This window comes from Ambystoma mexicanum, chromosome 13 (genome assembly GCF_040938575.1).
Source record: "Ambystoma mexicanum isolate Mex_15411 chromosome 13, UKY_AmexF1_1, whole genome shotgun sequence".
Taxonomy (NCBI): Eukaryota; Metazoa; Chordata; class Amphibia; order Caudata; family Ambystomatidae; genus Ambystoma; species Ambystoma mexicanum.
This window is the reverse complement of record NC_090938.1, coordinates 174,623,548-174,638,843: the sequence shown is the minus strand read 5'-3', so window position 1 is coordinate 174,638,843 and position 15,296 is coordinate 174,623,548. Positions and strand designations below refer to the sequence as shown.

Genomic DNA, 15,296 nt, shown 5'->3' with positions numbered 1-15,296 from the left:
AATGAAGGGCTGTCGGGAGAGAGGATGAAGGTGAGCTTTTGAGGAGGAGCGGAAGGAGGAGTAAAGAGGAGATGGAACGGATAAAGAGAGGTAGAGAGTTCCAGTGTAGAGGGGAAAGGAGCTGAACAGATGGGAAGGGGCGCAAGGAGAAGGAGGAACAGTAAGGAGGAAGAGGTCAGCAGAACGGAGAGGGCGGGAATGGGTGTGGAACAAGAGGAGGGAAGATGGGTAGGGAGGGGCAAGGTCATGAAGTGATTTAAAAACGAGGCAGAGGAAGTTGAATTTAACAGTTTGCATTTTCCCTTTAAGATTCGTCTCCCGAGTATTTTTACCAGTTTGATTTTTTTTAGGATTCCATTCTGTGGCTCAACTGGCCCGGGTTGATTAACAATGGTGTCGGCACTGGAGTTTTTGTAAAAAAATATCTAACAATTTATGCTGTGAAGTGCGTTTCACTGTGCCGGGGTATGCACACAGGCACTCCAAATCTTGGAGCAATCTCTGTGATAAGTCTTTATCCCAGCTTTTTGCCAGCCTTTCTACAGAGGTATGATTCTACCTAGCATGAAAAAACACTTAAATAATACTTCCTCATGCCCACAGTTTTACAGCATCTGTATGCCATAAATCTGAATATTTACAAAGGCTCCATAGGGCGAGAAATGTGCTGTAGAGGTTTCCATGTTTTGTTGTGTTGATGACAAATGACACACTGCTCACAATACTGTTATGCTATAGAAGTAAAGTATGGTGCAGAGATTTTGTTTAGAAGCAGAAAATTTTGGCAAAGTCTTGCAGAGAAGCCAATACCTCTGTATTCGGTTATTTTGTAGAAACCTATGATCGCCCAAGAGCAGCATCCTTTTCCACAGTTAGCCAAGACATTTCCTTTAGTAACCTGTGCAGTCGCACTTTGAGCAGTCCATGTGCTAGATGGAATTACCAATAAATGATCTCGGACCCAAATAGCCAGACAAACTCAAAGAATATGTCAAAGTACTACTTTATTATCAGCTCAATAAAGTAGGGAAAGCTGGTGAACAAACAAATTGTAGCTCACACACTCTCGGAATACATTTTGATTAATCAAAAGCTTTATACCTCGATGTAAGTTTCCTCTGATGTCATCCTACGTGGCAAACAGTAAAAACCTATTGGTGGAGGGATTGGTTAAGGGAACATATAAAATTATATTTTGTATAGGTGTTTGTAACACAATTGTCTGCACCCTATCTGGTAGGCACACCTTACTCTACTTTGACTACATATAATACAGATTAATAGAATAACGGCAGCGGATTGGCATCTGCAACAATGTATGATCGATTGCTACATGGGCCCTCGTGATTGGTTAGCATTCTCTCCAAACCTTGGACATTCAGCTAGTTAGCACGAAAACAAAACCCAGGTGCAGGGAACAACGTCCGACTACTACCCACTTGTCCAATTAATCCACCGTCTCATCAGTTAAGCCCCAAGCCAAGGCTTCTTCTTTGTAGTTCACCTTGCTGACTATTCTCTTCCTTGGGACTTTTAAGGGTGTGTAGGTAAATCACTATCTTTAGTTGGAGCCTAATAAATAGGTCTTGTTTTCGAGTCTTGCACTACTTGTGAGGAGACCACGATTTTGTTCATTTCGACCTTTTGAGTGCCATTTAATTCAGTTATGCTGGGTGCTATTACTTCTCTCGGCCTCTGGAGACTTGGTTGCTCCGTTTTACAGATACTTTCTGCATACTTGATTGTTCAGTACTTGCCACTTATGAATGTTGTTCTTTTAATTAATCTAAGAGAAATATGTTGTGCATATGTATCTTATCCCCTCTCTGCCTTGTAGTTGCCTCTTGATGTAGCATCCTTGATCCCAGACCAAACAGATTCTTTCTCTGTGCAGAGCTGTTTTTCCAGCCCCTGTCAGCTCTGCAATCGTGGTCTCACTCCTTAGGCTCCTTAGCTTACTATTATACGAAACCGACGTCCAGCTTTTCATCATGGCCGCTTTGTCCAGGTTATATTGTCTACTGCAGCAAGTTTCTATGTGTCTCATTCTACCTTGCGTTTCTGCATTTGTACATCTACTGCATCTCTTGTTACTTCATTTCTAATCTTTATTCTTGAAGTATTCACATATCATTTTAATGTTAACATATCTTATTATGACTTCATTTTACTCTCGTCTGGTTTCACTTGTAGCTCTTCTATGTTCATTGGCGTATGCAGACATCCTTCAACCTCCTCAGTGCGACGGTACATTGCGATACGTTTGTCTAAGTGCATAACGTCTTTCATATTTTTGATGAAGTTTTGGGATGATACCTGGTGTTACACACTGTACCTTCCTTCCTTGCAATATGACGGAGGTGAGGGGGCGGGCTCTAGAGATGACGTGTACATCTGTCTCGCTACAAACATCATGTACGATTTGGCAGGCAGCTGACTTTATAGCGGGTGCTATGGGTAACATCGGAGCATCTACGAGTGCAGAAACTGAGCTTTTTTTTTTTCAAGGGGATCGTGCAGCTGTCGAAAACTTTTGCTATAGTTTTAATTGCTTGTTACCAGTAAAACTCTAAAAGCATTGTGAGAATCCATACATGTGGTGAAAGTTTTGTTTTTAATTGTGTGCCCTTGCTTAAACTAAAAGTGCGCCTACCTCGGAACAGAACCCATTGGGAGGCTGGGAATTTCCTATTAAAGCTTGGTGGAACACACACCATAACCAACAACGGTTTGCCTCTAGCGTCATTGAACCAGCTGGAAAAAAGACATCTGAGTTTTGCAAAGTTATATCGAGAAGCTCTTTTCTGGGCATTGTAGTGTTAGGTGATAGAAACAGGTTAATGTATTTCCCCTTCAGCTGGGGTTGGCAATAAACATGCAGGAATGGGAACAGGACAGAGACTGTGATGTGAGAAGATTTTGACAGATTCAGCTCATTCTTTCTAAGCTAAGGCGGGAAGCAGGAAAGAGTTGTTTCTGTCTTCATCAGCAAGGCTGTACCTCTGTGAGGTACTGCAACAGGTGATGGCAATCCCAAAGCTAACCATTCCAATAATGTACAGACAGGGCGTAGGCTTTTTCAGATCCGAGACCCCGTGAAAATCCAGTGAATGCTGGAGTGTGTTTATTGCTTGTGAATGCCTTTTCTGCTTCCGGGGACCATGGTGTAAGGATTCGGGAGTATCCAAACATGTTGGGCTCTGTAATGAGGACCTCTGCTGGTATTAACCTTGATTGAACAGACTAGAGTTGAGTTGATGGCCTATCCATACCAAGTAATGTTGAATGGTTGTTTTGTGTTGTAACATGCTTGCAGTTGTAACGATGGTGTGGTCTGGGTTTTGCCATACATTGTATCACTATTAGACTTGTATTGCATGTATATCAGCTGTGAATGTTTATATAAGTGTTCAGGTAATTCCATGTAATAGCTAATAATCCTAGTCGTTATGACATTGTCATTGCTTGACTTGTTGCAGTTCAATTTTCAATATGAATCAAGTCCTTGTGTGATGCAATCTGGCTAGCAGTGTACAGCTATGGGTCTGCCTCCTTCAGCAATGACTAAAGAGATGAGGCAAGAATGCTGATGTAATGCAATATTTATCGAATCTCATTGTTGCTTCTTATTGTAAGCTTTGTACGACAAACCAATTGATGAAAACTAACATACCCTGTAGCACTTGAGCATTCGCTAAAGAACGTTGGTGAAGCGCCCCTGGTTCTAAGATTACGTTTGCTAAATGCTGGTCCTAAAACTCAGTAAGAGCCCCATGTGGCACCTAAGAAATAAAGAATAAGCGAATTTGAAAACATTTAACTTTTCCTTTCCGTTTTATAGAGAGCGGCCTGCTGCAGTTCCAATTGAAATTAAAAGTATTGATGACACTTCAAACTTCGATGACTTTCGAGAGTCTGATATCTTGAAACCCGTAGGTAAGTTTATCACCAAAAAGTACATAAATGGGTATCCACCCAAGAAAAAATCAATCTTAAAACTGCTTCCATCATCCACAAATGCTTAAATAAGAAAGCCCCTCGCTACCTAACAGAACAATTTGTCAGAAAAACCTCAATCAGACCCTCAACAACAGTCAACTCCAACTGTCTTCAAGTACCACGTTTCAAATGATCTACCATTGGAGTTTCCAGCTTCCCAGTTAGGTCAGGACAATTGTGGAACTCCTTACCACACACAATAAGATCAGACCAAACTTTCACCAAATTCAGGCAGCATTTAATCAAATGGCTCATGGAGAAAGACAAGTAACATGTCCTTCCTACACATCCTCCTGCTGCATTAATATTCGCTTTGCCTGCATATATCTCTGTATACTCTAATGTACTCTAGACAAAATTCATGATAGTTACCTAGTATCTGTGCCTTCTATGTTTTGATGTCGACACGTGTATGTCCACTATACCTGGTCTGTTCCTCATCCTCTGTAACTCTGAGGAAAAACTGTTTAACTATGCTCTGCAACCTTTGGAACTAAGCTGTACGTACTCTTATCACCTGCGCCCTGATATCCTCGGGTCCGGCGCGCACAATAAATAAATAAGCAAACAAACTTGTCTCATGAATTTTAAGTCTGCCACCAAATATCCTCTGAAAATGCAGTGTTTTCTATAATTCTGTGATATCAGACAATATATTGATTTGCTCCCTACGTTATATGGGTATTGTGCTTATATGTGGAAGAAGCATCCCAAAATATCAGTGACACATTTGTGTAGCAAAAGCCATTTCCAACATATTTAAGTGTTCTTTTATGACACACCGAATACCTTACTTGAGTTCGGTTTCTAAGCGCGAATCCGGGTTTCGAACCTCGTCGCTCTGCATGGTCTTGCTTCCAAGACATCGCGTTGCCGCTGTGCTATCCAACGTTCACATTTAAAACATACAAAATAAACCGACACCTAAAACCAAAGGAAACACCAAATTTCATACCCATTTTAAATCAAACTTTCTTCCAAAAAACAGATAGGTCAACTAAAAATATCCAATAGGAAATGTATTCATGAACAGCCCCTCTCATGCCGCCAACACCTCAGCTCTCTCCGACAGAAGGTCCAGGACTCATTGATTCCTTCTGGAGAATGCTTCTTGATACTCATGCAGCACCCAAGCTGGAGGCTTCAGCCCCAACATTTTCCAGACAAGATGTGGGCAAAGCAAACTCAATTGCTGCCCTGAAGATATTGATAGAAATAGCTGTACATAAATTGCTCTTTTTCTACCAATTAAAACATTTGCAAATGGAAAATGTGGCACAGATGGTGTAGTCTCGTTATCACAGCCACTCACGACTACCTATTTGAAATTTGCCTATTTGGAGAAAATCGCCCCCAAGCTGAATACAAAAGTTCTTTCCACTTTTGAAATTCGAGTTGTCAAGTATCCTTTCGTTTTTCAGGTTGGTATTTACTATGGACCACAAAAGCATCCGTCGTTATGCTTTCCGCGTTAATTTAATTTTTGGTTTGAGGCTCTAAGGGGTCTCAAATCTCCAAAAGCCTAACTGAGAAAGTGTTTCTTGTACATGATCAACCATGCTATTCTTGCTGAAGCCTCCTAGCCCAGTTAATCCTTAAATGTTGTTTGGTGGACAACTGCTTGCAGTTTCATCATAGCCTTAACCAGTTTCACACTAGGGGCAGCGCAATACAATTAATTATGAGCCTTATACCCGCTTCTAAGGGTACGGGAATAGATGTAGCTCTACGAAGCTGAACGAGATTTAAGGAGGGTTTTTTGGGCCCCAAGAGCACTTCTTGCTTGGGATAAATAACATACTTCCTCCATAAATGGCAGCAAGGCAGTTTGATCTACTTCAAGAAGCAAGACAAAAGAGCCCTCACCCAAATGAAATGTATTGAATCGCAGGACATCTGCGCAAATTTGCACCTGCTCCTTTCCACATGTAAGTTTCAGTTTAACTTATGACTAATCGGGGGCCCAAATCAAAGTGGAATCCACCTATAGCCTTGCATTTTCAAGGAAATGCATCGAAGGCCTTTGTTTCTGCTCAACATCACGTGTTCTCATTCATCGTAAGATCTATGTACTTCAACAATCGCTCAATCATTGAACTTTTGCAAAGACCTCTCCAGTGTGGGAATTTAAGACTACATTGTCAACAAACATTAGCATGGGAACATCCTTCCCTGAGTGTATCCAACTGGGGCGGGGGATGGACCTTTGCAAATCGTTCGGAAAAAACTGAACACCGTGGGTGCCACCACACACTTCTGTTGTTCCCAAATCCTACCTTGAGACTACTGAAAGTGTTTCCCATTTTGGCCAAATCACGACCCTGGCCATATTCCTTTTTGTGCAGTTCTAATATTTCACCATTCCCCTCACCAAATTCCTCCTTGCCCAAAACATCCCAATGCAAAACTCTGTCCACTGAGCGAAGAGGTTTATTTATTTTTACATCTAACGGCAATCCCTGGGAGGAGGTTTTTAGAGCGATTTATATTTGGATGTTATCGGGTACAGCAAAAGCATTGGTCTATGGTGCCAAGACCTGTTCGAAACCCAACTTATGTTCCATTTAATAGTTCTCTCTATTCCACCAACTCTTGGATCAGACTCAGGACCTGTTTACCAAAGATCTTATCCCTTGTGCCCAAGAGGGATGTAGGGAAGTCCCAAGACTACACTAAACGCCCTGGGAAGTGCTAGCTTATCCACCTGAAGGGCCTTACTCACATTTTGTTCATGTACAGCTCTTCAAACCTCAAAGTGTAAAGGGAAGAACACTAATTACAAACCAAACATGTGTTTTCCGCCTCTTACTCTTGTTCCTGGGCAGTTTAATCGTTTACACCCCAGGCCACTATTTGGTCAAATATCCTGCCAGGATTGCATCCAGCAATGTACTTGCAAAGTGCTAAATAAAGAACTCCCATGGCCATGGCCTCCTAGCGCTGAGTGTCCTTCCATTAGCACAGGTATGCACCTAACTGGGATTCCAGTTACACCATAGTTGTGAAAGAGTGCATACATTGCATTCATAATGACTGATTAATTACACAAAATAAGACGGTTCTAAGCCTGTCTAGTAATCTTAGCAATGGGCTACAAGCACAAACTATGTGTGGGGTCCCTAAGCCACCGCACATGGATTGTATTTATTCTTGGAAATGAAAGAAGGTAAATGTGTATATCCACACCATCTGCTGATGCTTTGATTTTGGTTTGATGGACATGGTAAACGGGCATCGAGTGGTGTGTTTGTGTGTTATCATGTTTTTTTTTTTTATCACAGCAGGTTCCCTCCGCCTCATTTTATTTTGCATTGCACAATAGAATTGTGTTAAATCTTTTTCCAATTACTAATCCTTTGCCGTTTTTTTTCCTCCCCAGCGGCCACAAGTAACCACCCAGAATCGGACTATCAGAACAAGAACTGGGTTTTCATCAATTACACTTACAAGCGCTTTGAGGGTTTGACAGCCCGAGGAACTATTCCATCCTACATGAAATCGGGAAAGTAATGGATATTGACCTGCAGGATCAGCTCTTTGGAAGTTTTTTGGTTCTTCCTGCACTGTTAATGAACATCTCTATCGGAGGCCTTTTGAAGCACGACCCAGATGTACACAATGCAAGGATTGCATTGTTTCCAAGGAAATATGTTATTTTTTTTATATGCTTGCAAATTCACTTCTGCGACTTCTGGGATACTTCATTAACCTTCGGTGGCACTTCAGAGCCCTTTGCCCGAAATTCCTGGATGAATGTCTGAGGCATTGGATTCATTCATTGCATTATCAGAAGACCCGTGTGAACAATACTAAGACTTGGAGTGACTGATATTGTACATGATACAGCATATATGCTGGACAGGCTATTTTCCTATGCAAAAGCCTCTCTTGAATTTACAGCCCATAACCTCAATAAAGAGCCCACATGCACAGCATTTCTGTTGGGGGAATGTGAAACGTTGTTACCCAGTACTGCAGTGACCGCGACTCGTCTCCCCTTCCTTTGTTTAGAATTCTATTTGTTTAGGTGCACTTCTCAATATTACTGATGCATTATTTTTCCCCGTTTTTTTATACATAGTTCTTGCATACAAATAGCACATGCTTGCTCCATGTTCTGTTTACATATTGACGTTGTTCTGCAGCTATCAATTTCAACAATTGAATGCTTTTTTTCCCTTCTCCTACTGGCCTTTTTGCAGTCATTTCATTGTATAAATTCCAGCCACAAGCTACTTTGGCAAAACCTTACTTTGGGCTCTCCCTGTACTGTTGTCGCCAGCTAGACACATCGAAGTAACAAAGCAATAAGCCAAGCCTGTGGTAGACCTAGTTTTTCCAGATACTATGCTAGTATCGAGTGGAGATTGCATTGCCTTAAGCTTAGTTTGTGGATGCTGATTTTCACAGCTCAGTGTGACAGACAAAAGTCCAATTTAAATGGCCTTGATTCATGATGCACTTTGTTGGTTCATTCAAAATGTGAACCGAATAATATTAAAGACGTTTTTACAAACTTGAAGTGTAATGGTCTTTTGTCATTTTTTTTGTTGTCTGAGGTTATTGATGGTGTAATTTGGGGTATGGTTTATTGGCCAGAAATTATTTTTATTCCAGATTATGTAAAATTAGAAATCTTTAGGTTGGCACTATCCATTTGCAGCCTTGCTGCAAGGATTTAGAATTTGCTGTATCCTTTTGAGAAGCTTGGTAATTGTCTTTATGATGATATGTAAAATTGCTACTTAATGTGTGTGAATGATAAAAGGTTTTCTATGCTCTCTGGTCTCATGGATCTTCTCTTTTCTGCCAGTAGGCCCTTCACTAAATCAATCTATGCCTGCAGCTGACATAGGTTTTCGGCATTGTTGCCAACCTCCTCTGTTTGACCTGTTACTGCTCTCTACCCTGACAGGGGCTCCAGGTTGGCACAGTAAATGGGTACCTGGGTGCTGTTTTGGTTAAGAGGAACCTCAAGCAGGGTTCCATTCCCCTCCCTCACAACCTCCACAACCCCCAACTTGGGACAATTAATACGCTTGATTTTTTTTTATTAATGAAAGAAATGGGCATTTTCAGAACATAGGGTTTCGCAATACAGGAGTGTTTATTGACACTTACCTCTAACCCCAAGTGGTCTACCTTCCTAACCAGACTTGCACATTCCCCACAATGCCTCCAATATCTTAGTCTGTCACTATATGACTACAACTGTCTGGATCTATCCGTTACCCTAAGGAGGGGCTTCAAGGTTGTCCTTATCCAGCATTCTCATGGACTTCCTAAAGGACCTACCAGGTCGCATTGTTTTCTTTTCTTTCAATGGTTGACTCATTCGCACTCACTTCCTCTCTCTTCCTCTCCTCTCGCCACCCTCCAACTGGTCAATCTCCTGCTTGTTCTGTTGCCTAGTCTTACCTCTACACCTTGACCTTTCACTCCCCACACACCATCCCCTACTTTTGCCTCTCTATCTCCGCTCTTCCCCACCAACTCCCTTTTGGTCTTCCCAACAATCCTCACTCCCACCACTTCCCTCTTTTTTTATGCACACCCACCCAGTCTTTCTGGTGCTTATTCTTAACTTCTTGCACCCCCTTTCTTCTAGTCACTCTCAGTGACAAACCACTCAATTGGTACCACTATCCTCAGACCAAATACCTTAACCTCAGTCTCGCAGCACTGTCTGCTTGCCTAATCCTTCCCTATCTGCTATGCCTGCTTGCTCATCTCTCGGTTTACTTCCCCTGCTCCCAACCTCAACTGAACACCTTTTTATATTGTATATTCTCCTTGGCCAATTTTAAGCTGAGCGATGGGACGACTTCAGAAGGCTTCTTGTCCTGCCCCCTTTGCAGTCTTTATGCTTGTGCAAACAGCTATGTGCTCAGGCTGCTAGTTTTTCCTGTGATTCATCTTTTTCAAAGATTGATTTGTTTTTTGTTCCTACTAACTAGGTTCTGAATCTTCTCCTATTTGCATGCAGTCTATTTTCACTCTATCCTTTAGCTCTTATTCTCCCGATTCCACTGGGGGCCGTCTGGGCTGGGTTGGTAGGTTGGATGCTGGGTCTCCTATTCATTTCTGGAAGGTAAAATTCCAGTTAGTTTGAATTCTTGTCACAACTCCATTCTTCTGCCCAGGTTCATTCCGGGAGTTTAGGTTCTGGTCTCCTGCTGCTTTCTCTTGTTTCCTTGGCTCTGGGATTTCTGTCATGCTTCGCAAGGGTTATGGAAAAAATACCTGGCCTGGCAGATCCTGGGGAGCTAGGTACTGTGGTTACCCTCCACTTCCCACTCCTGGGGTAAGACCCCCCGAAGCTGTACCCGAATAGGCCACCTACCCCAGGATGAGTGGTTCCTCCGGGACCTTTACAGGGGTTGTGGGGCGGGGGTGTTATGTCCATGGTGTTACATTTTACTATAACATGGGCAAACGTTTAGCGGGAGCTGTGAACGCAACAGCTACTTTAGTATGTGAATTCGCCACATGGTAGCTTAAAAAAATACATTAAGAGATTTTTTGCAGTTGTGATCCAGGCAATATTGAAATTGGAGACATACAATCAATCAGTGCATTATTAGATTATCTTCAATGCTCCACAACTAGACGCAGACTGCATGACAAGAAATTAAGCCCTACGTCTTCACTAGTTAAAATCAATAGACCTTTAAGAGTTTTATATACTCTGGGATAATCTCCCTACCGATTTACAAATGTCACTATTGCCTAAAATGTATCTGGGACCAATTGATACTTGGACTTCATCAATGCAGGAATTTAAGCAAAAACGGACCCCATTTTACACATAAATGTCCTGGTCTGGAGTCGGGCAAAACTAGAGGTGGTGGCTGGAAGGTTTATAATTAAGCCTAACCTCTCGCATTACTCTGAGCAACCCTCCAGACAATCATTCCACCCCAAAAGGTCACATCCCTACTGCAGGAGACCGCAAGCATCCCAGACGTGTTTCAGCCTCGGGAGTCCGACCTATTGACTCTTTCTACTCTTGACAATTGTTTCAAAATCCCACACCCCGTGCTGGCCAAGACTAGCCTTGTCGGGCAGACCCAGTTTGGATAAAATGTAACAATTAGCCAGAGAACACTTGTTCTATTACAACCCAGTGCAGTAGATCTTTGACACTGTCCATCATTTGAAGGCCCAAAAGGAGGCAACACCAAGCCTAGTACAGCCTGACTTGCCCCTCTGTACGCACATACATCTAGTTCAGTGGATGTCATGAAAAACTAATCTCCTTCAATCTGCATTTTTTGACAGCTGTACAGTTGATGATCTTCTCAGAGAAGCAACTTGCCTGGTTTCATTCACCCCTAAAGATAGTACTAGTAGATACAGTTAAGTATGTCGAAGAAGTCCAACAGGGACATAGAACTGTCCTGTCTCTAGGAAGGTGTTCCCTGCCTCAACCTAGGAAAATAGGTAAATGTCAGAATGTATGTTAAATAATCCATCCTTGTCTAAAACCCTGATTCTATCCTTTGCACGTAAACCTAAGAAGTTTCAAAGAAGTTTTTTCCTGCAGAAGAATGCATCCCTTTGCCCGGTATTCAGTAAGAAAAGAGCTTTCTTCACTAGGCCCACAAAGGCTTCCTTGATCCAGCCGCTTTCAATGGCTTCTTAGTACAGGATATTATTCCTTATGAACAGTTCCCCTGAGATTTGCTCAGTGGTATTTTGACTACCATTGCGAAGAAGAGATACTTGTGTGGTGAGTTCTTTTTTAGTAAAGTGGCTTTAGAAATGCCACAGAGGTGAAGAATCACTTTTGTGTGGCACTCTAACTTGGGTCAGTGGTCTAATGCCTGCCACTGTACTGAGGAAACCTGCCTCTATTGCACTTTTCAGCTTCTATTGGGTCAGTGGGCTTGTGACTGCCACTGTCATGAGGAAGTTCTCTGATGCTTGATTCGATATGGCTAGGGTACTCGACCAGTCTCTGTTGGTCAGTGGACTTCTTGTTGCCACTGTGACAAGTGCTCCTCTGATGCTCACTCCACTCTTCCCATTAGTCTGGTTGTTACTACTAGGACAGGGCAGAGCCGTTCGATCCTGCATCTCTGCCACCCAGTGGCCCCTCTGGGTCTCTCATACCTCCCATTACCTTCTTTGGGACTTTGGTATGACACTGGTGCTTCCTTGGACTATGGACAGCCACTTCGGGCTTCTCTCCTCCGGTTCCGCAGCAGCGCGGTGTGTCCACGCTCTGCTACAGTGCACGGTTCTCTTCTCCTGGTTCGAGCTCTGGTCTGCTCCAGCTGGATCCATGGAGGACTCCCTCAGCGATTTGCAGACGTCCTCCTCGCTCTTCTTCCTCTGGTCTGGAGACATGATTTGAAACTCTCGCTCTGGATGGTTGCCACACCTGTTGCCTGAGCTTGGTGACTTTTCGTCCATCTTCTCTTCTTATACATTGTTGCCAGTCCCTCCCTGACGAATTATCAAAGTCCTTTGTCTCTTTTAATACTTGATCTTTATGCCTCCTTATGATCGCTCCATACCAGTACTAGCACAGTTAGGAATCTTCATGTCTTCTGTGCTCTTCTTTCTTCCTAGTACTTTCTGCTTTGGCTGTATCCCATGTACTACAGTAATACATTGGTCTACTTTAAAAGAAGTGGTTTGGAATGGAGAGGGAGCTAGGGAATGTTTGGGCGTGGTGGTGTTCAATGGGCTGTACCCCAGGTAGTTGTCACCATCTCCAGAGGGGGAGTCCTTCCCCAGGAGGTCCTCCCATATTTAACCACCCCTAGGGTCTCATTTGGATAGCGGCCACATCTCCCTAGACTCATGTGAAAGGCCCACCTGCCCCCCGGAAGAAGTGATGACACCTAGTGAACTGTCTCAATACCTACAGTTGATCACATGAGTTAAAGATTCCAAGCTTCAACCAGTTTTCTCCACTACACATAGACAACCTTCGAAAGTGGCATGCAAATGCATACTTATCAGATCGTTGGCTGACTAGCCACCCATTTGAGCAGAAATAACTAGGTGCAGCACCTTCAAGAAATGTCTGTCCACACTGAAGCCTCCAACCCTTCATTTGAGACCCAAATTGTGTTTGAATATAAGAAGTAATTGAGACCTGGTTCAAGTGCAATCCACTGACCCTGGTTGCTTAACTTTTCCCATTGAATAAAATATTCAGTGGTTTGCATTCTCCCACAGATTCCTAATCTTGATAGATCTACATCCAGCGTTGGCGTCGGTTGACACCCCCATACTCCTTGACAACAGACGTAACTTTAATCGCCGTATTAAAGTAATGCGCTACGCCCCCTTGCCTCAAATCCTTTTTTTCTCAAACTACTGGGAACATGCTCTATCAAAATCGAATTCATACTACGCCAATATGTCGGGCCTAAACCACCCGTGTTCAAACATTGCAAGTCCTGCAACTCCAAAATGTCTGCGTGTGATATCTTGTTGTTGGACACAATACAGAGCAATATGGTTCTTGTCTAGCGTTGAACCCAAAATTGGTGAAGGGACATTCAGCAAGTAGACAGCCATCAAAATCACCGGCCAAGTTGTTCTCGAAGTCCTCGGAACGCAAAACTGAAGAACATAGCCCTGAGAAATGTAGAGAGGAAAGACATTCCAAAAAATCTAAGTGCTTGCTTGCATTTGCGTAGCGGGTCTCACCACTCTTCCTCATTGTAGCACAAAAGGAAGCACAGATGTGATTCAGACTCCTTGACAAAGAGGGTTATTCGTACCCTGCAAAGGGTGCATCTCGGGAAGAGTGGGAGGTCTTCAAGAAACGCAAGATGACAATTTTCAAGAAGGGCCAAGCTGGTACGGCTTTGACGCTGCAGGTGGTTCAGCTACAGCTGTGCCTGGCCCGTCTGGAACAAAGGCAGCCAAGAGAGATCGACTGCCCTCTAGCGAGACTTCGAAAGAGAAGCCAACTCCTGTGTCGATATCATTGGCAGCCCCTCTGGTTGAGAAGCCCCTCAAGGTCGATTATTCATGCCACAGCTGAGATACCTTTTCTTTGACTCAATGCAGTAAACATATTTTTTGCGAGGAGGGCAAACCTATTCCTTTTGGCCTTGGACCAATTGTGGAGGAAGCAGGGTGTAGCCATGGATCCGTTGCCCAATTTTGCCACGGACCAGGCCGTGTTAGTGGAACCGGCTGTGGGTCTCCATGGCGCAAGCAGACTGGACACGTCTACTGGATGTCGAGCTCCAGCAATCTAACTTGTACGCATGCGGAATACCGCAAGGTGGTCGAGAAGGTGATCCTAGCTCTAGAACTCGGCGCTTCGCTGAAGCTGGTGTTGCAATACAATCATACCGACATACTCGTCTGGGGACCGCAGACTGAATGCGCTTTACCGGTCAATGCGACTATAGTGGATCCTGTCAAGGCAATGGGCGTGTTCAATGCCGGCTTAAGATGCAGAGGTGGCAGAGAACTTTAACCCGGTAAGAGGTGATCCTGTTCTTGACAGCCCACCCAAATACTGAAGGGGTAGTAATAGGGCAGGCTACGACAGTCATGTCTAGGGCCTCGATGTTGAACCTGCCCACTGATGGAGAGTAAAATAAAGTCAATGCTTAAGCCCATAATGCCTCCTGTGCCTTTTGCGAAATTTTCACATATCCTGTGGAGCACCATTTCAGAGGCATCAAACTATCTCCCAGCAGGGGAGGTCAGGAATGATTTTTTTGAACATCATAAATGATGGTAAGGAGATGGCCTGGCCAGGCACGTCTAGCGGGATCGGACACCTCAGACTGTATGGGCCATGCCAAGGGCACATGGACAGCCCTTTGCAGGTCAGCCTACCTGATGTGCTCTGGGTTTCCCCCAAACACCCAAGCAAAGCTTCTAGATCTGGCTTTCGAATGAGAGCATCAGGTTCGCCCCAAAGCTGACGTGTCATTCGAAGTTTAAGGATTCAAAACATACGGCTAAATCACTGGGATTAGCTGTGGAACTGCAGCCCCCACAACAGAGTTTTGCCGTTAGATCGAGAGATCTGGGATACGGGAAGTATGCCACAGTTTGAGGAAGAGCACAACTCCCACAGACCAAGCAGTGTGAGAAACTCATGGTGACAAGTAAGCCAGACACAAGTGATCACTGTTCAAGGGTGTTTATTGAACAATGAATGCTGTATGCAGGTTGGGAAAACACCTATTCTAAACACAAAACTAGGATGGAAGCAAGCATCGACCATCAAATAAAGAGTAAGATGGTCCTAGTGGCGTTGTCAACATAAAGAGGCCTATACTAAAACCTATTGCCAAACCTCACAACTA

At 43.5% G+C, this 15,296-nt stretch overlaps 1 protein-coding gene across 2 annotated transcripts in view; it reads left to right on the top strand.

Moving 5' to 3' along the window:
* Positions 1 to 8,521, top strand: part of STK38 (serine/threonine kinase 38) — a 349,824-nt gene extending 341,303 nt beyond the window's left edge. For both annotated transcript variants that reach the window (XM_069633553.1, XM_069633554.1), the window contains exons 12-13: positions 3,842 to 3,936; positions 7,379 to 8,521. In XM_069633553.1, coding sequence (XP_069489654.1) covers positions 3,842 to 3,936; positions 7,379 to 7,509 — 226 coding nt within the window. In that variant the 3' untranslated portion in view covers positions 7,510 to 8,521. The remainder of the gene's footprint in view (positions 1 to 3,841; positions 3,937 to 7,378) is intronic.
* Positions 8,522 to 15,296: the final 6,775 nt, after the last annotated feature.